The following is a 25,055-nucleotide window of genomic DNA, read 5'->3' on the forward strand; positions in this document are numbered from 1 at the left end:
ATTCCATGTTATCTATCATGTTGCTATATAAGCTAATGCATGCTTTGCAATGCTAATTAAGATTATGATATGTATTTACAGCAGTTAAATGGGCCTAGGGTGGGGTCAGACCAGCAACAGTCCCACTAGAAGCTGTAGTCATTGTGGAAAGGGCTAAAATTAAAAGTGGATTAAATATGTTGCAGAGGGGTTTAATTTAAGAATGTAGGCATCTCAGGTTGGTTGCTAAGACAGTCGAATTCCAGCACTTGATTACAAGGACTGCAGACATGATGAAAAGTGACAAACCTGCCAAAACAAGAGGATAAAGGAAAAGTCATTCACGGATTTTACGAAGGTATGGAGTCTTACTTACTGTACATCTCAATTCTCTCTTCTGGCAGAAGTTTAGAACTAGGAAGCCTGGTTTGTGGGGAGGGGAAAGCTGATGACATACAAATTAGTATACACACAAGGAGACGTAGACCTCATACTGAGCCCTGAGGGACACCGTAATTTAAGGATTTATTTAAACAACAGAGTATTCATTTCACAAGTCATTTGTCATCCTCAGTCTGACTGCTGTGGCTGTCAAACATTACAGCTTCTAACTGTTGTCACGTGACACAGTAAAGGGGAGACAGCGACGGTGATCGACCTTTGTTTAACACCAAGGTGATTTCATGTGGAGGGGAGAAACTGTCGCTGCCTACTGTTATTACCCTTTTACTCTTTGCGCATCGCAAATTTGCATTATTGTATTTCACACACAGAACACCATGTAAAAAGTTAAATGTAATGTATGCTTTTCTCAACAAACCTGTTTGAACATTGATTGTTGTATATGAAGCTCAGTACAGCCCAGGTCAGTGGTGACATCTGCGTGCCTGGTGATCTGCTACGATAGCCACTGTAATATGCAACATGAGATACAATCTTGACAGAGAGATTACCAGAATATTAATATGGTAAATGTAATTTTGTGTTTGTTCCTTGATAATACTGATCATCTGAGTCACATTTATCCTGTAATTCGCTGCAGCTGGATTAAGCTGACATGTCTAACCAACTGTAGCTTTTTTTTAAACGAATTAAATAAAATGCAGCATTTTTTTAAAAATGTGGCTTATACAGGGTGGTGTTTTCTTAAAACCAAACATGTTTAGTTTCGATACACAACAGATGAGATACAAAACAGAAGGACAGAGAGGGGAGAGGTTCATAAAAGAATAAATATGCAAAAAAAGAACTAAAAAGTAGAGGCGCTGCACAAAACACACACACACACACAGACGCACACATCCACACGTCGAATGCATTCTCTCTTTTTCACTCACCCGCTTTTTTTGCTCTCTTTGTCATCCAGTTTCAGTGCTAGTGAGAAAAGCTGGCATCGACTAGGGCTGGGAGATGTTCTAAGACCTCTTATTACTTTGTGCCAGCTCTGCTATACCCTAGTGGGTGTGCGTTTAAGTTTCCCCATCTGCTTCTGTTCACATTATCTAGCTCCAGGGCAGGCACCTTGTCTAAAATACACACACGCACTTGTGCACACACGTGCACATACGCACACACGCATGTACTCAAGTTTTATCTTTGTGCTGATGACGCAGTTTTACAATTGTGTGAAGCCCACACACGGCATTGCAGGGGTATTTTTTCATCTTTAACTCCCTTTTCTCACTCGAAAGAACAGGCGAAATCAAGAGGAAGTGCTGGCCTCTGGAGAGTCGGGGCTGCTAACTTCCTCTGAGCGTTGTGATCACTGCCTGGTCATCCCTGGAGGTTAAACCAGCGGTGCAGCACAGGTAGGGAACATCAGTAAGGTTTCTGCTGCGAACAAGGGGCCAGATTTGCATCAGAGTTCTCTTTTCTTTTAATCACCAAAATGAAGTGGTTATGATACTTGAGGTCGGGAAGCAGCATGAAAGCCATGTCTTCTTAAACAACAATAACCAAACGACTACGCGTTTGAATCAAGATGCTGGGATGTTTTTTTGACTGTAACAAGCTGATGTTTTCAAAAAAGCATAGAGAGAAGAGTAAAGCCATGTTCTGTTGAAAGGGTGTGAGATATTACTGCTGATTTGCTAATTATTTTCTCAAATCAAATCATTTTATTTCTATAGCATCTGTCACAATCAAAATAGTCTCTGGGCGCTTTACAGAATCCCAGGGCCTGTCCCAAACAAGCGATAGTGGCAAGGAAAAACTCCCCTTTAACAGGAAGAAACCTTGAGCAGGACCAGGCTCATGTAGGGGGACCCTCCTGCTGATGGCCGGCTGGGCAGAGGAGGAGATGGGTGAGGACAGGTAGAGGAGAATAGACATAAGCCATGCAAATTAAAACACAAGTTTATCATCATGCTACCCTCATGACCCTTAGCTGGATATCTAAAATTACACCAGGAGGCAACTGTTGGACTTGTTATTTATGTGGAAAAAATAGATGCTACACATGGTTGTTGTGGAGACATCGCACAGGAGCTGTGTGAATCGGGCTTGAGAGAAGCCTCAGGGGGCTGTCACATGTCTTCTACCACACAGGCGTCCCTGTCCTGACTGGTGCCATAAAAAGCTGATTGAGCTGTCAGCTCAAGGGGTCAGAGGTCAAACTCATCCTGTCAGAAACAGGCTGGCAGTCAGCCGCATGGAGAGGAGGGGTCAGGGGGCCATGACCTGTTGATTGTTATGATGGACTGGGAAGGAGAGCGGAGGAAGTGAGGGAGCGCACAAAAACCAGTGGTGACAAGAGGTGAGTCAGGGTGACTGGACAAATCTGTCGCCACCTGATTCTAATTTTCTGAAACCAGGTTGGAAAAAGCGGAAGGTTGAGAGTAGGAGAGAGGTGTCAGACGGGGGCCGTTCTTCTAAGAGCTTTTGATCGAAATGACTCGGCGTTATCTGAAAATACATCAGTGGAAGTTAAAAATAATTTGAAAAAAGAAAACGAGGCACCCGGGAGAGTCACGGATATTACGTAACGCAACAGAAACACAGTGGACCACTTCTAGAACCTTCGGCTCAGTGAACGTTTCTCACCTCTGCCAACAAAAGTCTCGAGGGCGAGGTCCGACGGGCCTGGGACCACGGCCGGCTGTGAGCGACAACAGCTCCTTCCTGTATACATCTGAGCGGGAACCAGAGAGACTCTGGCAGCCACACAGCACCATCAAACAAACGATTATTTCCCATTTAAAACGACGTGTCTCCACATGCTCAGTTTTTATGTTTTTCCTCAGTTCCTTGGAAGACAGCGTCTGGGCCCCCACGCTTCACGGCCAATAAGATGTTGTGCGTCTCGCTGCCTCCCTCTCCCTTTTTCCCCCTTTAATGTTTGCTTATCCGGTTTCCTTTACTTATTCATATCTGCGTTTTGGGCGCCCCTTTTTTGCCTCTTGATATTTGTCAATATGGGCTTGACCTCAACGGGCCGAGTCTGTCCTCTGAAGTAGGAGCTTGCGATAGCCTTGAAAACAGACCTTTAAATTAAACGGGGGAGAACACAGATTGTTGTATAATTCATCCAGACCCCCGCCGAGGATCCTCTGTGCAGTCATGTTACCATCTAGATTAGAATTTCCTTTTGTTGCTGCCTGTTTGTGTAACACACAATGTGGATCCTGCCAGGGCCCAGTAAATTACCTCTTTAAACATTCATTTGCCTTAACCAAGAGGAAAAAAGCAGAGGAAGCAGAGGGGGAAAAGGGAGTAAAAATTCTTGATTTCACATACAATGAATAAGTTAATAAAAAAGACTCCCCCCATCTCAAATCATCCGCAAATCAAAAAGTATGAAGGGAAAAAGAGGAAGGGAGGTAGGAAGGAAGAAAGAGGGAGAAGCTGGAGTGAGACAGAGAATGTCTGCGTGTGCAGAAGTACAACAACAACAAGAAAGAGGAGAGGAGTGGAGCCGATTGGCGAGGAGAGAGGAACCAAGAGAGAAAAAGCCACATGAGCTCTTGGAATGATGTGCCTCGTCGTCCCCGCTTGCGTATCCCAAAATACCTGGTGCTGGAAATGTGAAAGCCAGGCGCACGACGGACGCCATTCCCCAGAGAGGCTCCGCTGGTATCATTAGCGAGGGAAACGGCGGGCTCAAGTGGCGTACAAACTTCAGCAAAACGTCAAGCGAGAGAAATGTGCACGCATTGCGCCTCTTTTTTTCACCCCCCTTCCCTCTCCTCCCCCTACACTCGCCCTTCTCTCTCTTTATACTTCTTTTGTGTCGTGTTTCGGCGACGACACCACTCTTCTGCCAAATTAATATTTCTCAAAATAAAAGCCAGGACAACTTTAAACTAGCGGGAGAAGAAAAGAGGGATGGGGTGAGGAGAGCGGGGGGTGGGGGGGGGCGCTTGGGTTCAGTTCGAGCGCCTCCTGTGAAGTGGAGTCTGCGTCTCCTGCCTCACCTCATTTTGAGGTCTGTGGTTTTGTCTTTTGCATCAGCGCCGTCTGATGAGGTCGTCACAACTGCTCATGAATGCCAAAGGAGGGGGGACAGGGGGCAAACGTGCATGCACGACGCGCATTTACATATTTGTGTCGCAAGCAAAAAAAGAAAAAGAAAAAGAAAATCCTCGTCGACCTGATAAGAAGTTCTGCGACTGTTCCATTTTGATCCGCTTTACGCGCGGCCCGCGAGTGCCCTCGTTCCGAGTTTAGACCGCCTTTAATGGCAAAAGTGTCCTTCTGCCGAGTGTGAGGTTTCCTAACACCAACAACATCCGCAACAGTTGAGTCACACACAATGAGCTCCTAAATGAGCCGCGAGTGGGGCCTCCGCTCTCCCCCCGCAGAGCTGTCGCAATGGCGCGGATGAAGCGCACGACTGTAATCAAGGGGGGCAGCGAGCGCCCTTTGACGATTGGCTGGCGCGCGGAGGCAAAAGTGCCTTTTTCTCCGCGGCGCAGTCTGTCGCAGATGTAATTACAAGTTAGATCTAAATAAACAAACAGCTGCTGCCTGACCGCCCCTTCACGGCTGTTTGCTGGCTGATGCCGGAGATGTCTGCTTGCTTTGACGCGCACTTTCAAGCGCAATCACAAAGAGCGCACACGAGCGTGCTCTATATAGAGCGCGCTGCACACGCAGCACCCTGCTATCGTGCAAGACCTCACATGCACTCCATACTTTCTAATGACAAGTCTCGTAAGAGGATAAACATACACGAGGCATATATGCAGACATACAATGTATAATTTGTGCTGTGATGGGCCCGGAGAGGCGATTTGTCCCTCTGATTGGAAGAAAAGAGAGGAAGGGCCAAATGTGGATAACCTGCTGAGCAAACTAACGGTTAGGCTTGCTCTGTTTTAATTAGGGGATTTAAAGTGAAACAGTGAGCCGCTGAGGGTAACCAAAAGTGCGGTGTGGTGCTAAACTTGGGGCAAGTGGAGGTGTTTTTTTAAAAAAAATTATTGTCTGTGTGTGTGGTTTTTTTTTTTTTTTTGCCAGAACTATTTTAGAAAGCAGGACAGACGAGGGGGATATAAAGAGTTTCACATACAGGCATGAGGAACTGCTCTAGTAGGAACGACTGCATCTACAGAACCCACATCCTCCCCTAGAGGCGATATTACAGTTTAATGTTCACGCCCAATGGTTTTTGGGCCAGCCGATGATACTGGAGTGAGCTGGTTATTTATACAGAACAGCTGGAATCACCCTCAAGTTGGGATCTGGAGCCCCGTTTCTGCACCAAAGTCCAAGAAAATAATGAGACAAGTAAAACTCATGTCTAAAACTCACTCATTGTCTGGAGTTAAAGGTTACATAAATCCAACGGTGGTAGATATTTTTTCATGATTGTTCTGAAAAAAAAAAAGTTCTGAGACGCATCCTGAGATGCTCAAGCACCTGAATGAGGAGAAAAACAAACTTTTCATTTGGTGTTGACTTTGGTGGCCCACGTTCTCTAAAGCAGTAGCGTTTCCCTGGAAGGAGACAGGTCCCATGAGCGCCACTGCCTCGTATTACAAGGATGTTTGTGCATGTTTACATTTTGGAAATATGTATATGAATCACAAAACTTTTTCTTTCTTTTTTTTTTTGTCTTGTCTTATACACGCTGGCTTTTTGGCAGAAAAACACCGGGCAAAATTAATGACTGTAACATGAGGATAGAAAAGTAAACTTCAACTGTGGTTCGTATCTGTAGTTTCTTTGCTCAAAATAGGAAAAGTATCAAGATCAGTTTTAGATATCTTCTAGTGTCTAAACACGGGTATAAATTAACTAAGCAAATATGCGTGTTTCAATGATTTATGCGAAATAAACAAAATAAAATAGACAAGCCAAACAATAATTAGCTGCCCTCCCGTTAATAACTGCCAGGAATCTGATTGAATCAAGTCTGAGATTTCAAAGGAAACTGTTTCAAAGGAAACTGGGATTCAGATGTTCGGAAATCAGCCTGGGCTGTTGTGAACCACCTGCCGCTGGGCTACCCAATGCTAGCAGCTGGACTAAAGAACGAGCGCTCCTCTCACAACTGGTGGAGGAGAGGAGGAAGAATGGAGCTGTTGCTGCTCGGCGGCTCCAGATGTTTCCATGCACAAGTTGTTCTGCTGCGGCCTTCAGGGAAATCCAGAATCCGCAGTTGCGAGAGCTTGTGAGAAAGAAAGCGGAACTGACAGAAGGGGGATAAAGCAAAACAGAAGAACTCAAAGGTCAAAGGCCACGCCCCCTGTTTTTAAACTGTATTACACTACGCGCCGGCAGCTAACGTAGCCGTCGATGGCTCCTGAGTCAGTAATGCGCTGATGGTACATTACATTTGAAGGTTTCAGCGCTTTGAAACAGAAAGGATGAGGTGTGGGAATCCAATCCATTAGATAAAGCCAACAGTAATAGGTATCCCATATCAAAGGCATATAGTTTAAACTGCAGGGGCTTTGGATGCGCTCATTTCTATTTATTGTTTTAAGTGGAGCTTTATGCACAGGAGGTGATATCAACACACTAACAAAACCCTTTCAACACCACTGGGTTTTGCATGACATCAAATGTGTTTATTAACCAACCTCTTGACAAGCCACGGTGATTCATCTCCACTCACACACACACACACACACACACACACATGGACGCGTGTATGTGCTTGGCTGCCGTGTGCAAGAAGAAGCAAGCAAGTGTGGATGTTTTCATTTCAGATAATAGATCCACAGTTGTGATTTTAATGTAGCCCAACAACACACCAGACTGAGAATTAACTATTTTAACTACCGCTTAGAAGTGGTTTTCAAAGTGCTGCTCGGTTCTTTCAGCACGATCCCCCAAATGCTGCTTCTCTCTTCACACTGTACACAGTCAAAACAACATTTGAAGGAAAAAAAATGGAATTTGAACACAGTGTCCTGAAAGACGAAACCCTAATTGTTTCCCCTTCGAATAATGCACGTGCGTGGTTTATGATTACGCACAGTGGCCTTGAGCGTTTCAAAGAAAGACAAAAATAAAGGTGAACATCGCTGAGCGGCGGCTCGCCGGCGCTCCTGAATCCTGGCGGCTAAACCCAAACATCCTCCTGCAAAACAAGACGCGGACACAGAATCAAAGTCCTCCTTCGGCGCCATCACTCTGGCTGCCTCTCCCAAACACTAATAATCACTTTCCTCCCTTCCTTTTTTCTCCCTTGTGTGAAGCATCGCGCCGCCTTTGATTGGGCTGTTTAAATTATTAGCGCAGCACCTCAGCAACGGTGGCTGGCAGTGGTGCCGAGGAGAAGGGGAGTGCGGGCCCCCCGCTGAGAGCGGCGAGATGCGCGGCGTGGAGATGAGGCTCAGACCCCCTGTCACATCACAAGAAGATGGCGTCCAATAAACACTCACAATGGCCACGTCTCAGCCGCGCGCTTTGTCTCGCTTACCTACATTCTTTCACTTTGTATTTGTTCCCTGGAGGCATGTTTTATGAAGGGGAGCTGGGAGGGGCAGGTTGTTCCTGATTTGGAAGATGTCACCTTATTTTGTTGTGAGGCTAGGCGGTGCGACGCAGACGTGGGGTGCGTGCTGCTCCGAACTAAGCCCAGTCGTTAATGCACACGTGAAAACATGGAGGAAGAAAAGCCCATGAATGGCTTTTGCATATGATCTGAGCACCATGGACACACTTTTCAAGGAATCGGGGTTTTGACAATAACCTCTTGCAGTAAACGTAATAAACGTATGCAGCTTTGATCCGTGGCTGCTGGCGGCGGCACACCGGAAAGGCGCAAACGGTGGTGACCACTCGCACAAGGCAGGCTGGGAAAATACAGCTGGCCAGACAATTGAAACAAGTGAAATATGGTGTCAGCCAGATGTTTTTCTTCTTCTCTCTCTCTCTTTCTCTCTCTCTCGCTCTTTTTAAACTTCACTTTGAGGACAAAACTTTGGTCTCGATGCCCAGAGACTTAAATGAACAGCACGCAGAGCGAGGCATTGATGTGACAATCATTCCCAAGTTAATTTGTCTTCAGTCACAAGTGCTCAGGGCTTCCAGCGTGCAATCAGTAGAAAGACAAAGACATGCAGAGAAGGGAAAAAGTTTCCTGAATAATGTCCTGCTTTGATACAGCGGCTGATCGGTGACCACACCTGAAGGCTCGGCTGTAAGTTAAGTGCCATAAACATCTGATATTATGCAATATTCTCCCGTGGGGTTGGTTTTTTTGCTTTGGTCTTTCACAGTCAGACAGACAAACTAGTGTTGAAGTACAGCAGTTTACGCTGAAAAGGAAGAGAATGACTTTATTGATATCTGATTAAAAAGAAAATCATTCAAGGCAGCGCCGATTTATTTGTTGATTAAGCAAACAAGATCCCGTTTGGTTGATTTCTGCCTTTAAAGACTTCGGAAATAAATAATTCCCACGCAATTTGGGCTACAAAAGTGGAGACAGAATTCTAATAATTCAAAGTAAATAGTGCAACATTTTCCTCCACGTAATTCCTTGTCAGAATGTAAAAGCAATTTACCCGAATCAAAAGATGAATGTTATCGAGGAACTGCAGATGGAAACAGCCCAATCTCGCCTTTCATATATTTCCCATCAACATGCATTTATACTTTCATCTCTACCTTTTCTGAAAAGAGTGTTTTGTGCCAACAGCAGCATTTACTTTTCAACGTATTGTATCGATGCATGCAATATTTCGATGTATTTTTATATACCAAGTCTTTTACAGTGGTGATGCTAACATTTTAGTTCATTATTTGACATATTTTCTATTGGAGGACATTTGCTGGGGCTTGAATGTGCAACTGCTGCTGCCCGATCATAATGTGGACACATTCAGCTGTTAAATTTGTGTGATTTCCAGAGCTTTTGGGGTACCTTCTGTAACACAGGCAAAATAAAAGCCTCCCCTCATCATCATCTGTGCTGTAACCAAAGCTGAGCCAGTCAAAGGAATAAGTTGTTCCTTGTGCTCTACTGCCACCCGGTGGCCACTCGGGGGAACAGGGAGTAATCTCCAAAGAGGCTTTGGAGTGGAGAGGTTGATCAGTCTTCATCCTGCATCAAAATATCATGATTGCATCTTAGGAGATTCTTTGCCATCAGCCTCTAAGGCAAAACGAATAAATCTCTCCCAACTCTCTCTTCTTCACATCCCTTTGCCTTCTTTACTCTTTATATCTTTGTCAGTGGCGTGACAGCTGATAACTCTTTAATGACTGAGACAATTAACTTTCTGGCGAGAGCAAAATAAGAAATAAGATTTTTTTTCCACGGAGGTTGGAGTGGGACAGTAAAGGAAGCGAAGTGTCTGTTTACCCACATCATCATTAAAGTGACGGCTCACACCGGCCCAATGGGCTCATCTGCATAATTGAATAGAGTTAAGAGTTGCACCAAAGCCCGTGGATTCTGGCTGCGTGTGGACTCTGGAGACGCAGTCTCTTCCTCTCGGTACAAACGTCATCATTAGACCTCCTTAGCCCAGCACATAACAAAGAGTTAGCTCATTACTGACAAAAAATATCTTTGCTAATGTCTCCCTCGCTTACCCCGATTCTCTTCTAATCTCTCTTGGCACATATGACTTCAGTTCCATGATGATAACATAGGAGAGAGAAAGAGGGGGGGGGGGGGGGTGCGCATTCAGAGAGGAACTGGAAGAGAAAAGAAGCAGCCTCGGTGACATGGCCACACTGTGTACAGAGCTAGGCATGCCAAAATACAGAGAGAATAAAAAGAAATGAAAGCGCTTTCTTCCTGGCAATATCCCTGCCAACATCTGTCGCACGCAATGCCTGGTGCGTGTGTGAAGGTGCCTTCGCGCCTTGCAGTGTGCGCCACCAACGTGTATGGCGGCGCGCCCGCTCCTCGACGTGGAGGGATGCATCTTCGCGTGCGCATCTGTGTACACAATCCGCAAACGTGCGTGCTTATGTGATTCCTTCTGACTGTTGCAGGCGTGTGCATCGACACGCGGGTGTTTTTTTTATGTACATCCAAAGCCTCCTCTCCTCATTTCCTGCGCATTTTCCCCCCCTCAGTCTTATGCGGATGCGCCCGTGCGCAAAGTATTTTTTACGCATACACCCATCGCTTCCTCATCCAGCGCGTACCTGCAGGTGTGCGTGGATTTGTTTGCGTGCATGCGCGTCCGCGTGCACTCCAGCAACATGTCATTATGATGAGCAATGGCAGCTGTAGCCACTTCACCATCCAGCCCTCCTTTCTGCCTCTATATGCCTCCTGCTTGTCACAAAGAAGCCCATCATATATCACACGGCTGAATAGACCCGCGAAGAGCGTAAAATATATTTCACTCAAGTGCAACTCCTTTATAACATCACCTTAAAGCTTTCAACTCTGAAAATGCTTTCAAACTGAATGACAGAGACGTTTAAAGGGTTGTTTTAGTCACAAATTGCCCTCTCAAGGCCAATAACAGGAGATAAATAAGTAGTTAATTCGTGAATCTGGTGTCAGATAGTGCTTAAGCTGTTGATGCTTCTGACCAAATGTGTACCTAAAACTAGACCTTCCTAACCTGCAAAGTATAGAACAGATACAGAGTTGTATTGTTGAACATCAAATATTTTCGGATCCTGTCTAATTTGATGTAGAGCTCTGTAAAGGTCACACACATGTGTGACCTCAGTTACAATAACACTGACCCTGGCAACGTGAGACCGCCTGTAAAAGTAATTTAAAAGAAATGATTAACAAAGCATGGATTCCACTGAGTGAGGAGGAGTTGGGAAATGACAATTACAGCGCGGAGGATGGAATAACATCGTAAATTCCAGAGCAGTAAATTTCAAGGCTCAAAAAAAAGTGTGTTTTCCATATATGTGGCTAAAAACCTGAGAAGTTCAGCATCTGCTGGGAGAAGTATTATAGCAGAGGTCCTGTTGGAGTCCGAGGCTGGAAGTTCTCAGCTGAAGCTGCTGAATTGATCCTACTCATCCTATCAATCGGCCAATGTCGCTTTAGCCAGTGACTGGAGTATTGTCAGTGTCAAGTGGAAGGTCGAGCAAATGTCTGTGTAGATTCTCAATCATCCAGGTCATTGTATCCAAGGTCATTTTCTATGTCAACTGGAATGGGTTTCTTCTATTGAAGACGAACTGACGAAGCCTTCTGGATAGAAGGCGAAACGTCTTCAAGAGAAGAAACCCAGTCCAGTTGACAGAGAAAACTACCTTGGTCGAGCAAATGCCACCCTGTTCCTGTTGACAGATGTGAAAAAGAGCAAGGATCAATATTAAATCTTACTAGTCTGCAGCTATGATTGATCTCAGGGTCAATGTCAATCAACAAATACAAGTGCAAAAGAGACCATTCTGGGTCTTTAAGGAAGTTCTGGTTCCGGGGATGGCGGCCAGACCTCCGGCCTTTGATCTAGGAGGCCAAGCGTCTCACATTCACAACGTTTTCGAGACCAATCCTACCAACACCATCGCCGGAGCAACCCTTGATCTCTTCAGCCTCTCTCCTCTCCACGAACAGGGTTTCACCAACGTCTCTGTAAAAGAATCCACCTGTAATGAGGAGCAGACCCTGCTGATGCTCCGGTCCTCTCTCCCCACGCATCTCCCCTGCTCCAGAACGCTTCGGCACCTCTGCCAGGCTGATTTGTCGGCTCTGTGCGGAGACCAGATAGGATCTTTCTATTTGTTCAGCGGCAGGGCTGCCTCTCTATCAGCACTACCTCTGGAGGGGGTTTATCTGGCCTGCTGATAACAACATTTTCCCCTGCCTCCCTCCCCTCCCCGACGGGCTGTTGCTCTGGTAGATGGGAGTTAAGGCTTGAGCTGAGCAGACGCTACAGTCAGACAGTCCTCTGCTACCTTTGTAAACAACTGTGAATCGGTGGGGGGTTTTTTTTTGCAACTTTTGTGATTTGTGAGTGCCCGCACGACGCAAAAGCGTGTTCGTTCTATCACCAAGCACATTCGTCAGGATAGGTGGCGTGTTTCTAGCATGTTCACCGCTGACAGATCCATGCAGGGTGGTCTGATTCCTGCTTGTGCATCTGTCGCTGGAGGGCTGCCAGCCGGACAAATCAGCAACGAACAATGTGCACTCGAGTCCAAGCGAGGCTGCGGTGAACATGCTAGCATCAGACGAACTCGTGGCCGTGCAGGCGGGACTCAGCAGAGTGCACTCGCGCAGAAGTTGTAGATCAGTCCGAGTCTGGCTGGATTGAGGACCCAAAAGGTGATTTTTTTTTTTTCATTTGTGGCGTGGTGGGAAAAGCCCCGCTTTCGCTGTGCGCCTGAAACATCTGTAAGCTGTTGCAGAGAGGAGGCCCAGAGGAAAACATTTACCTAACAGAATACTAATTCTTTCAGGCCCTGGTGTCAGCACTTTGTAAATAAGCCTGCACATATGGTATTGTTTTTTAAGATAGGCCTGAGAGAGCCATTCCGGCTAAAGTACCACATGCGCTTCCTAGCCTTCTATTTCTTCACTCCATCGGCCATTTGCATTTATTCTTGTAGTCGTGACCTTTAATATAAAGTCGGCGTGAAATAAACAGTTTCTGGCTGCCTCCGTTTAGAGTTAAAAGTCTTTCGAGATCCTTTCAGCCCGTACGTCTACAGTCAATATTTAGCTTTTAAACTGAAGCTTTCAGTACGTGCAGACTGCTTGTTAAGCCGTCACAAACTATCAGAATACCACGCAGCTAATGGCGTAGCATCTCTGTCACTCCTGTCGCACAGATAAGCCCGTGCTTTTATGTCCCAACAATGACTATGTGCATTCCTCTTTGGGACGACTGTCCCAGATTTAAAATGTTGTCAGATACCATTACCACCACTGCCGCTACCATAAATTGTATTTATGCATTTTTTAAAAATGTATTTATTTTTTAAATCATGTGCATTTTTCGTTGTGGAATTCCTGCTGCAGGAATATATATATATATACGAAATAAATAGATGAAAGTCTACAACTGGGAGTTAAAATGGAAGGCGCCTTCATCTTTGCCTTGGAGCATCCTTTTGTTGCGGCAACTGGAAAGCAAACGAGTGAAATGCATAAGGATACTAGAAATGTAGATTCTTATTTACCTATTTGCAGGCAATCCCATTATAGGCTCATGCATGACGTTGATATCACTATATCTGTTCCGATCAATGCTCGACGACGGACAACGAGGTCACGAGCCGCCTGTGGTAGGAAATGGAGATATTCAGTGCTGACAAGTCCTCCTCTGATTGTGTCAGCCACATACATATATACATTATTCAGTTCTTTAAACCGGACCCGTCTGAAGAAACAAGTGGCGCTCTTGTTGTTTTTCTTGCGCTCCTGTCTTCTCGTCACTCCCGGAGACTGACAACTCTCTCAGCGCTGCGCCACGATGGAGGGGAAAGAGCTTCCCTGGCGCAGGTAAACCCGCCACGACACGCAGGGCCTCCTCATGAATAAGTGATAGTGACACGCAGCCATCATTTGCATTCGCGTAAAAGTGACGCGTCAGCGCTTTTTGTCTGTCAGGGAGTCTAGAGGTGCGTCTTTATTTTATTATTTAATAGGAAATGGCTTTCATTAACAGTTGCGAACCAAAAGGTGTCGACAGGAATGCACCGGCTTGTCAAGCCGATCACAGCTTGTTTTTTTCAAGCCGATCACAGCTTCTGCCTTTTTTTTTTTTTCTAATTAGGCATATGCTGCAAGCATCATAACAAACGCTGAAACAGGTTTGTCCTTGCCTAATCCGGGGGAAACTCATTTTTAAGGTTATTATGCAAATCGATACTGTTTACAGACATGAAAGCCGGCGTCCCATTTTTGATCTGCAGCATCGGTTTTCGATGGCTTAAAGCCCAGCTCGCCAGGTGTCATGTCAATAACAACCAGCCATCGATCCGCGCCGGACCGAGGGGGATTGGGACTGCGGGGCCTCACTGGGTTCCTCTTCATCAGCTAAAGCCACACTCACAGAACATCCTGCAACTTTGGTGCAGGCAGATGAGCCACCAAATGCACTTTTTAAAACAGGACAAACGATTCTTGCTCTCCTTAACTTTAATATAATGAGAGCTCTAAAGACTAGCAAAAGTGTGCAGAAATGATCTCACAAGCACTTGTCATTAAGGCAAGGTCTTGTGTTGCAGCTCTTCATTTGCCCTTACAGTTAACTAGAGATGCAGATAAAATGGCAATCTTAAATCTTAAACCCCTTTTTTAGTTCTTTGATTTGTTGGATTCAAAAGTTGATTTTTCAGTTGGTATTGACTCCTAAAATAAAACAAAATAAAATCCAAGAGTGTGCCTCTGTGTGCCTTGTATGGCATGTTTAATCTTTCTTGTATATTTTTGTATGACTTTACCACTGAGTAAAAGAAAGCAGACGAGACAAGAAAGTGCTTCTAAATGCTGAAGATGCTCAAAAGGAATATCAGGAAGTAGTGTTGAGATGGTCATTGATGGTTGATGCCTGTTTCCACCGGCATTTTACTTGGTGATCCTTTAGGAAAGGAAGACAAAACACAAAACAACACATTAAGCCTATGTATTCTAGTGGAATATCTTAAAGATAGATTAATTCAGCAGTGTTTGCAACTACTTTTATTTGAAACTCGGTTTACTTTCAACTTCTCTGCTCACACCTATCCTGCTGAGCTGTGGCAGTATGAAGGTTTCTGTTCCTTGGATTGTAATTGATCGGTACATCATAAATGACTGGCTCCATTAGGAGTAATTAGTCTCGAAATACATTTAGTGTATGTGAGTCATGGCTTACATTATTTGGAGAAGCCTGGTCTCTTTCAAAGCAAAATCCAGACATGGTTCTTTCTGATAGTGCTTCCAGCTCCTCCTGGGTTGTCCTCAGGCATTCCCAATCCAGTTGCGAGACATAATCCCTCCAGTTTGTTTTACGTCAATCTCCAGGTGTCCTACGAATTGGACGCCCCCAGAAAGCCTTCAAAAAGGTGCCAACCTCCTGCCAGAAGGCAATCAGGTATCCCAACCCAGCAAACGAGTCCTCCGATCTGATATCTGAGGCTGTGGAGAGGAGCAGGAGAGAGGCCACGAATGTCAAGCTTTCATCTGTATCAGGGCGAGTCGTTTTTAAAACCGGAGACAACTGGAGAGAAATGCCTTCTCTGTCTGGTTAACCAGAAACTTCCAAGTTGAGAACATATGTTCAGTTTTTTTTTCCACCGCTACCACTATACTCAAAGTTCAAATGTTTGCTTTTCCCCAGCGATTTCACTCCTGCTGCTCATTCATCAAGTAATTTATTCATACATTTATTTGAAGCATCGCTCAATAGCTTATGACCCCTGTGCCCCATCATCCGGCTTTCTCTTCTGAGACGGAGCACAAGCCGTCCCTCAGTTGCAGGTCAGAGTTCACATGGGGAGTGGGAGGGAGGGGTGGGCACACTTCGTAATGGAATAGTATTAAGCGGGTAATCATAATTTGATGTTAGCTGAGCTACCGGGGTCATTGTACACTTATGAATGTTAAGGAGTAGTGGTTTAAAGGGCTTTAAAATTACCCCTGATATCAAACGGTGACCTGTAGATACTCCAACATGCTACAGCGATTAGAATTACAACATGCGCAGCTATGGAGAAATCCAGAACATGCTTCATAACACCCCAAAAGTAAACTTTAAACACAGTCTGATAAAAGTCACATTGCCAGGCATTAATGGAAATGATAGACTGTGCCAAATTAAAACTACTTCCTGGTATATTTATTTGAAATATGTCAGAGCAGTCACAGTTGACATGAGTGAGGTTCCAATTAACCACCTTGCTCTTTTGACTCCGCGCCACATGTCAAAATATTACGCGCCTCTGTTGCACTTTAAATTAAAACACAAAAAGCTTTATAGATCTATTTATAATGTTCGACATCAGATACTTTTCCCACACACGCATCCCTCAGCTGCTGCGAAACTGGAGCTTGGAAGTTGGAATACACAAGACTTTGTCACCGATGAAAACTTTCGGTTAACTCGACGAAGCACACATCCAAGGAGTTCAGCTCTTATCAGAGAGCGAGATAATTGTTGAAACAGGTGTAACTGTCGAAGTGTCAGCGCGCCTCTCTGTGTTCTGGTCCCCGAACCAACCTCCGCCTCTGACTCCATCGCATAAGTCTTTCAGACAACCTTGGTGTGATTTCTTGACAAAAGCACAGGCGCTCTCAAGGTGCACTCGAGCACGATATGAAAAGGGACAAAGACAGAGCCTGAGAGAAGAGAGAAGAAGAAATGGAATTCTTCTCTAATTATGCAAGAAGAGACACTTTGTGAAGATAAAGTTGGGTGACACAAGGGCATATTGAGGGACACGCTCACTTTAGGAAGATTTTTCAAAGTGGGAGGCACAAATGGATGTTTGTGCTATGAGCTATGGCTGCTAATTGGTGCGAACTTAATGAATGCAGGGCGCTGTGTGGAGACAGATGCTTTGTGCAAATGTGGCAGATTTCAGTGGCTGCGCGTCTCTCTCCATTGCTGGAACATCAAGAAGAGGAGAACATTTGGCAGGTCACAAAATTATGCGGGGAAAAGGGGAAGCCCGGGAAAAGGGAGAATGTAAACAGTTGTTTGTTTATTTTTTTCCCTCTCTCTCGTTAATTTATGGGTGACACGTGTATGTTTGTGGGGTGTGTGTGCGTGCGTGTTGCAGTTAGCACTCCTCGAGCGCATGTCTATTTGTCTGAGCCGTCCCTTTTGTTTTGGCTTTCTTGCTCCGCCAGCTCTGCGGCTCTCAATTAGCGTGCAAGCCTCAGGGACCTAATTAACCAGTTCAATTAATAAATAATTTTCTTAAAAATCCCATACAAGCTATTCTGACATTTGTCATCCACTCAGGAGCTGTTATGAGTGCGAGAAAAAGGGAGAAATGGAGAAGATGATTAGCTTGTTTGCAAGCTTTGCTCATCCCCCAGGTGGCTGATGCAGGGGACAATGCATGCGTGTGTGTGTGTGTGTGTGTGTGTGTGTGTGTGTGTGTGTCTGGATGGAGAGGGGCTTATTCACAGTGCTGGACCACACAGCAGAGGAGGTCGTCCGTGACCTTTTATCGAGTGTCCAATCAATAATGTGCGAGCATCCATCCCTTTGAGTTGCAGCCCAAACCCGGGCTTCTGAAGGCCTGTGGCCAGCAGCAAAGCAGGATGGGAACAGTGGGGCAAAGAAAAGAGTCCTTGGGGGGCTGAAAGTGGAACAGAACCAACCGCCTAATGTCATTTACTCATAATGATGTCTTCTTCTCATCGAAAAGGGAGGGGTGCCGGGGCTGGAAGGAGGTGGGTCCAGGCCCCCCCCCTCCTTTCTCCAATAGCCACTGCAGCTTCCTCCTTTGTATGGTGAAAGCGTCTTCTTTGGTCTGTCACCGGCCTCAATGATGAAATAGGAGAAACAGACCCTGGCATTTTTCACATTAGCTTTTCATATCTCTATCTCTAGCTATCTCTCTGGTCACATGTTGGGATGGAGATATTTCTCATTGTTTTGTGAACCGCAACATATATTCCCCCGTGGGCACGGTGGGACAGATGCACTTGTTTAATTTGTAGCATTATCACCAAACATGGACATTAAAGGAGCTGGTTGTCACCGCGCTGATGGATCTGACTGTGTTTCCGCTGTTCATTAAACACACTCCAAACAGCCTTCAAACTGATTCTATTAGTGGCTGCCGCAAGAACAAGAGGCACCTAAATGCAATTTTTGACCATGAAACACTCTTTAAGTAGACGGCCAGAACTTAAAAGATGAACGGGACTTGAAAACTCGCTGTTTTCCTTTTTTTCCCCTGATGAAAATGCCAGTGAGGAGTCAATCACAAGATATCAAAGCCCAAGGGGATGCGCGAGTGATAATTTATGGGCTGTTCACTGTCAGCAAAGCTCCTGAAGATGGCCGTAAGTAAAAGCGTAATCAGCGACTTAAAGTGCAGACGCCGGCCTCTCAGCGAGCAGTTAGCTGTCATTCTGTATTAGCTGGCAGCACACAACCTCGCTTTGTGTGAATGTTAGGTCGCCTTTACTGCGTTGCTTTGTGTCCAGAGACGTATTTGAAACACTTGGCTGACCCACACTGCCTACAGACATCAACATATGGTTCCTTTGCTTTGCTTCCATCGTACAGGTACGCTACACATCCTTCCTACAAAGGTTGACTGAGAATACCCACACAAAATGAAGCCAGTCTGGCCAGGAACAATTTCATTCCACATAAAAAGAATCAAAAGCTCCAACAGACAACTATTTAAGTCGGCGCGCTCACATTAAGCGCCATCTGTGGTAGTCGCTCCTCATCGCTGCTGAGCTGGAGAGATTTCAGCCCATCGATTGGTAAAAGTGTGTGAAAGGGAGTATGAGTCAAAAGTGGATCTAAAGGTGGGCTGACAGATGGAAGATAGATGGCGCACCCACAGATGGAGAGGTCATTTCTGTTCCCTGTCAGGTTTGACTGAGGCCTTCTCTGCTCGGAGATGACTGCTGTGCTCTCTGGCGCCCCCTAACACCCCCCTGAGATCCCGCCACACAACTCCACTGCCTCTGCTTTGATGCAAAAGGGGGTTATTGTGTAAATATTTTGCTTGAGCATTTGAGCATCTTAATCTTCCATAAGGTGATCTTTGGAGTGGAGCAACACGGGGTGCTGATGATCAGACGAGCTCCCAGTTGTAGAAAGAAAGAGGGAGCGAAAGAGACAGAGGAGGGAGGGAGAGGGAAAAGAGGAAGGTCTGTGTACTTGCTAGAGTGCTGGGAGCTAGAGTTCACTACGGGGGCGTAAGTGTGTCAAGAAGAGCGCTTTTCCCCCATCCGCAAGCCCCAGGCCCTCTCCACAACATTAAAAAGCATAAACAGTCAATACTGAATGTAACTCAGAGAAAGAGCAAGAGAGAGCGTGGAAAAAAGAAACAAGTACGAGAACGCAAGGGTTTTTCAAGCGTTACACAACACAGTGAGATCAGAGGAACCACGGCTGGGCTGCAGTGTATAGTTGTAAAGCTTTCTGATGGAGGAAGGGAGCCTCTCCAAGTGAATCATTCATTGCGGGCGGCAGGGGTGTAAATATGAAGAGGAGGGTTGAAGGAGAGCGGGATGAAGGAAATACACACCTGGTGCAAGACACGGGGTCAGATTGGCCCAACACAAAAGGAAACGAAAAGGGAAAAAAAGAGGAGTTGTTAGGCGCACCTCAATTTAGACAGCAGCGGCGCTTCTTTCGGCCCGTTTATGCGCACAGGACCGGACGGAGGGAGGAAGGCGCATATGGTTTTAGGCTGACTGCACCCATACATATGCTTTCCACGTCAATGAGAGGGAGGCTTTTCTAATTTTTCTTAAAGGAGATTCAGACATGAAACATTTTAGACTTCCAGTTTGAGATGTGAGGGCCTGTTTATCCGAGGCGCATTGTTCTTGCTTATAATCGCTCAAGAGTCCCAATCACTCACTCTCCCCGTCTCTTACAAGTTTTTCAAACGATATATCTCCCAAACACTCGACACCTGGCAGGCTGACTTCAGAGCTGAAATCACTGGCGAAGTCTGCGTGCCTCTCTGTCTCTTTATTTCCCCTATTCAGTCGCTCCTCACATGTGAAAGCCTATATGCATTCTGGGGAAAAAAAAGACCCCGTCCTTTTATAGACGATGCGTTTGCCAGGGAGCAGGTGTGGGGCCGCTACTGCGGCGTGGTTCTCGAGGACTTGTGTGAGTACATCCAAGTGGAAGCGATGAAATACACCACGGTGCTCCCTTTAATTAATGCAAATAGCATTGGTGAGCATTTAATTACAGTTTTCAAAAATAAATCGGAAAATCTGCTCCCCCGGAACCTTCAGGAAATATTATGTGTCGTTTGTTCAAAACAACTACAGCGTCCTTAGAGGGACAAAAAAAAGAGAGAGATGTGCTAAATTATATTAGAAAACTGCAAAGGAAATATAAACAAGCGCACTGCGCTGTCCTTATTTCCAAGGTTCTCCAAGTTATTCCGAAGTCATGAACCTTTAGTAAACAAGTTTATCTTTCACCAAGGACTTTCAGGCCACTGACTTTTTTTTTCCTCCTTGAGAGAATGTTCCCCCGGTTTATGGCCAAACAAAAAGTTACTTCAATACAAAGTAGTTTTTCGAGCCACTTCCCCACCAGAGCCAGTCTCCATATTTTAAACATTCGGAGGAGGGAACAATATCTATGAAAGGCCTGAAATTTGATTTCTACCCCACGGAATAGGCTGTTTCCTTCTGTTGTCAAACAGAATGACTAAACACACTCATTCACATGCTCCCATGGTAGGACGTTATTAATTTATCACTTCAGAGTTATCAGCACTCTGGCGCGCACGCACATACGCACACACGGCGCACGTTTGCGTCTTGATGATTGACAATGTGATAAATTTTATTTGAATATGGGTGACATGAATTATGTAACCAGAGAGACTGGTGGCTTTGTTGCTTCACTCCGGCTCTTCGCCTTTCCTCCAAGATAACATACAGTTGGTAATTTACAGTAGAACATATTCTGAATCTATAAAGAAAGATATAGCGACAATGCCCCAAAGGGGGGGGCGGGGGGGGGGGGGGGGGGGGGGGGTGAGCAGCAAGCTGAATCTGAGAATGGCGATAAGTGCAGAGGTGAAGGTTCACTATCTTGTGGTGCGGAAGAGGTCTTTCAGATGAGATGCGAGGCGTCTTCCAGTTGCTTTCAACGGTCCAGTTGACTCTTCGCCGGACCTTTGGGCGGTTGACTTTTTTTGACACCAGAAAGCGATTTTTCTTGAGCTCTGATGGTAGCGATGAGGTCCCTGCAGACTGGGTTTGTCCAGAAAGAACGAGAGGAAAAAATAAACACAAATAAAAGGGGAAAGAATGAGCACAGCACTCGCGGTATCTGATGTTGATAGCTGTGCTGAAAGCTTGCCTTTGAAAGGCTTGAGGAAAGTGACAACACTGTTTTTTTTCCTTGTTGCCGTTCCTCCAGATGGCCAACATAAATATATAAATATATATGAAAAAAGCAATGTCTGATTGGTCTGAGAAGACTGTCAAATGTCAAACAGTTATCAAACAGCGAACATGTTTTCCTTTCAAAAGATACCAGCAGAAGGGAAAGCGTAACCTTTCAGACAGACTGAAAGTCACTCATCCCATCATGCACTGCACTCGGTGCAATCCGAAAGCCTTGCTCTTTACAAGGCTTACACTTTCCCGTCTGATTTAAATCTGCGGTTGGAGACACAGGTTGTCTGCAGCTGACGGATGGATTTGTACCTAATTCCGGGGAATTATTTACTTGACAACTTGCACCATGGGGCCAAGTCAACAACCTCTCAAACACTACCTGGAAAAAAAACTGCTTTAGCCCCTCTGATTGAAGCCAAAGGAAAATATGGACATCATCAACGCAAACAAGCCGTTCCCTTGTCTCAAACTTGTTTGGGGGGGGGGGGTTATCGACGCCCCTCACTATCCTGCATCGTGTTTACATCGCAATGTGCGGATTTTTGCTCATAATCCTGAGCCCAGACTGACAGGAACAGCTTGTTCGACAATGGCTCTGCGCTTGTATTCCACTGTTCCAGTTCCTGTCGCTGCTGCTGCTCAACTCCCGTTTCCACGGTGGGGCGCTTGTGCGAAGCGGGAGGATGACAATGGCCTTGATTTTCAAAGGAGTGAGACTTGTTAATGCCTTCATTTCCATGTATACCAAAGAATCAATCATTTCTGCCCTATTGCACTCTTCAAACAAACTTCTGCACAACTTTCACACGAACCTACTTTTCTATTCTCATTATTTTTTATTTTTTATTTTTTTTTCCCAGAGAGTGTTTCTTTGTGCTTTGCACTCGCCGAGCAGTTGGGTCAGAGATCAGGTTGGAGCTGGCGAGGATTCAGTGTCTTGCACAAAGACACTTGAGCAGACTGGGTGATCGCTACTGTGGGCCTGGAGCCCAGCTACGGTGCCCTGCAACCCCGAGCACTGACAGTTGATATGAATTTCAAAGTGTCTGTGTTGCATGGAATATTTTTATCCTGCACTTTTGTTCTTGGATTTTCTTAAGAGGCAGCATGTAATCAATGGCTTTCATGTCTATAGGAAATTACGACATCTCTGGCAACCTCAAGGCAACCTGCAACTGATGGTGGGGGGTGGGGGGTGGGGGTGGTCATCGAAAGTATTCACAAGTGCAAAAAAAAGAAAAGGTAATTACATAAGAGGTCTGGAATTATCCCATAATAAAACATCTACAAAGCTCAAAGCTGAGCAAAGCGAGCGACTTTGCTTTTATGTCACTTGTGTGGTTTTTGGCTTCGGAATCAAATGCAGGTGATGGAGATCGAAGATGGATTTGAATGTTCCTGTCAGTGACCGAATCCCAGTGGGGGTGCTGGATTGACAACACTGACAGCAGGTACGTTCAGTCCTCAGCAACGGCAATGTTGCTTTCCAAATACACGTCCCCACTAAAATCTCCCTTAATGGTAAAACTGGAGGCTTTTAGAGATGTATTTATTTTTCATCCATTTTCAAGGCCACAAACATCCCTATCTTCCTAGCCATGGTTAGGACAAGCATTGCATTTCTAGATGTTTAAGCGAGGTGGAGATGAACATTAATATATCTACAAGTCTATGACTTGCTGCGCTGCGTTCGGTGTCCTGTCGAGAGGGTGCGTCTTACCAGTGCACCATTCATGGGAGGGGGGGGGGGGGGGGGGGGGGGGGGGGGCAAAGCCAGAGGAAACTATCAAGTCTTTTTCCACAACTGCCTGCCTGCCTGCCTTAAGATTAATCTAATTTGGTCTTTATTGAGAAATGGGTAAGGACAGTTTTGTTTTATTTATGTATGTTTTTTCCCCTCCTCTGCTCCTTCCCTTTGTTGCTTCTCCTCGGCTGCCTCTGACAAAAGACAGCCAGCCTGCCAAGCCCGGTGTTGCTCTGGGACGGACCTGTCAATCACTCCTGACGGCACCCTGACAACATGTACGTTAAAATTTCAAACGGGACTCAAAGGCAGCGTGTGACAGCATAGGCTTTGAAAGTGGCTGTAGCGCTCCGCGACAGCCAGAGGAGTGCGGATGGAAAACAAACTAGAAAACAACAGTGCGGAGGCAAAAGCAAGAGAGAGAGAGTCAGAGGCAGGGAGGGAAAAGGGAGACAAACTAAAGTTAAAAGCAAAACTGTGAAGAATGTGGGTCTTGATGATGGGAATTGGCATTAGATTCTCCCTTGGTGTTATCTTTGTTTTTTTAATTTGGTTGAAACTCCCTTGAGTGGAGCTTTGGGTCTTCCAGGGACGTTGCTGAAGGCCCGTTCATGCCTCAGTCCAGGGACAGCCAAGCCTCTCTCCAGCTCCTCTGAGGCTTCCCTAAGATCCAGTCAAGGTTCTTATGTATCTCGCTACCTTATCCTTCAATGCAAAACAAGCGTGCACAAATGTTAATAACTTCCTGATTCCATCTTGCATACCTTAGCATGGCGGCACAATTAATTCCCAGTAGAAATGGAAACCAGTGCCTGCCACTGAGATAAGCCTTGTCTGTAGAATTCATAAATCTATGATCTGTAGCTTCCAATGCTGACTAGCAAATGGGCAGCTCGATTCAGTTTTTCCTCCCCCCTTTTTTAAACTACCTGCGCTCACTGTTAAGCGAACGGCATATGGTCTACAATGTGGGCACACGGGCTCGAGGACGCACTTTCAAGTGATCATCAGGCGCGGCACAAAGTCAGCACCACCAGCACCGCCGCCTTTCAACACGACTAAACGAACGGTGTAAACGGGGCACAACAAAAAAGGCGCATGCTGCGCCAAAACCTATGGGAGCACCGCCATCTCTGCAGTCCCGCAGCGTGTGCCCTGATCCTTCAGTCGGCATCCGCATCTGCAGTTCAAAAACACACACAGCGGCTTGAAACTGCTACAAAGCGCACTGTTTATTGTCTCAGACTGGGTTTGTCCGCGCTGCGTTGCCTGTTTGTGAATGATTATTTGTGCGTAGGTTAAGTTTGTTTGAAACTTGCAGTCTCATACCAGCTCATGCGCTCTGTGTGCGCGCTGATTCCACGAGCAAGTGGACGAACAGGATGAGTAATGGGTACACGGGTCAACCTCCTTTTTCCCATCCTCCCTCTGTTAAACTGAATGTTGATCGGCGTCAGTACAGACAAGAGGCTCAAACGGCGCCAGTCCGTTACTTGTATGCATGTGGGTCCAAGCTTGCTCACAAATGCATACATGCAAGGAAATGAATGCACACACAAGCTGTTCAGAGGTATGGCCTCAAAAATAACTTTAAACGACCAACTGTAGCCAGCCAATGCTTTGGCTTAGAGTGCCCTCTAGTGTGTGGAAGTGTATTGATCATTTAAACTGATGTGAGGACGAGCTGAAGAGCTATAAAACTGTTTTGATTGAAAAATATAGATTGAAATAATCTATTCTCCTGTTAAAGGGACTGGTTGGATGGAAAATATCTTTATTTAAGTACAGATTTGTATGTGCTAAGTATGTAGTAATGTATCATATGTGTCTATCAATTATCAAAATGAAGGATTATCCTGTTGATAATAATCGTAAAGACACTAAACAGGATCTCATTTTCAAAAAGCTGATCTGTAAATACAAAACTAAACTAAC

General features: G+C 45.5%; 2 protein-coding genes across 4 annotated transcripts in view; one reads left to right on the forward strand and one right to left on the reverse strand.

Moving 5' to 3' along the window:
• Nucleotides 1–1,671: 1,671 nt before the first annotated feature.
• The window catches only part of crygmxl2 (crystallin, gamma MX, like 2), a 30,370-nt gene continuing 6,986 nt past the window's right edge, over nucleotides 1,672–25,055 (forward strand). The window contains exon 1 of the mRNA XM_011621817.2: nucleotides 1,672–1,787. The gene's annotated coding sequence lies outside the window, so the exon portion shown is untranslated. The remainder of the gene's footprint in view (nucleotides 1,788–25,055) is intronic.
• aldh18a1 (aldehyde dehydrogenase 18 family, member A1) overlaps nucleotides 14,711–25,055 on the reverse strand; it is a 31,664-nt gene continuing 21,319 nt past the window's right edge. For all 3 annotated transcript variants that reach the window (XM_029843518.1, XM_011621839.2, XM_029843505.1), the window contains 2 exons: nucleotides 15,174–15,436; nucleotides 14,711–14,897 (listed from right to left, as the gene is read on the reverse strand). In XM_029843518.1, the coding sequence (XP_029699378.1) occupies nucleotides 15,312–15,436 (125 nt within the window). In that variant the 3' untranslated portion in view covers nucleotides 14,711–14,897; nucleotides 15,174–15,311. The remainder of the gene's footprint in view (nucleotides 14,898–15,173; nucleotides 15,437–25,055) is intronic.

This window comes from Takifugu rubripes, chromosome 1 (genome assembly GCF_901000725.2).
Source record: "Takifugu rubripes chromosome 1, fTakRub1.2, whole genome shotgun sequence".
In the NCBI taxonomy this organism is placed as follows: domain Eukaryota; kingdom Metazoa; phylum Chordata; class Actinopteri; order Tetraodontiformes; family Tetraodontidae; genus Takifugu; species Takifugu rubripes.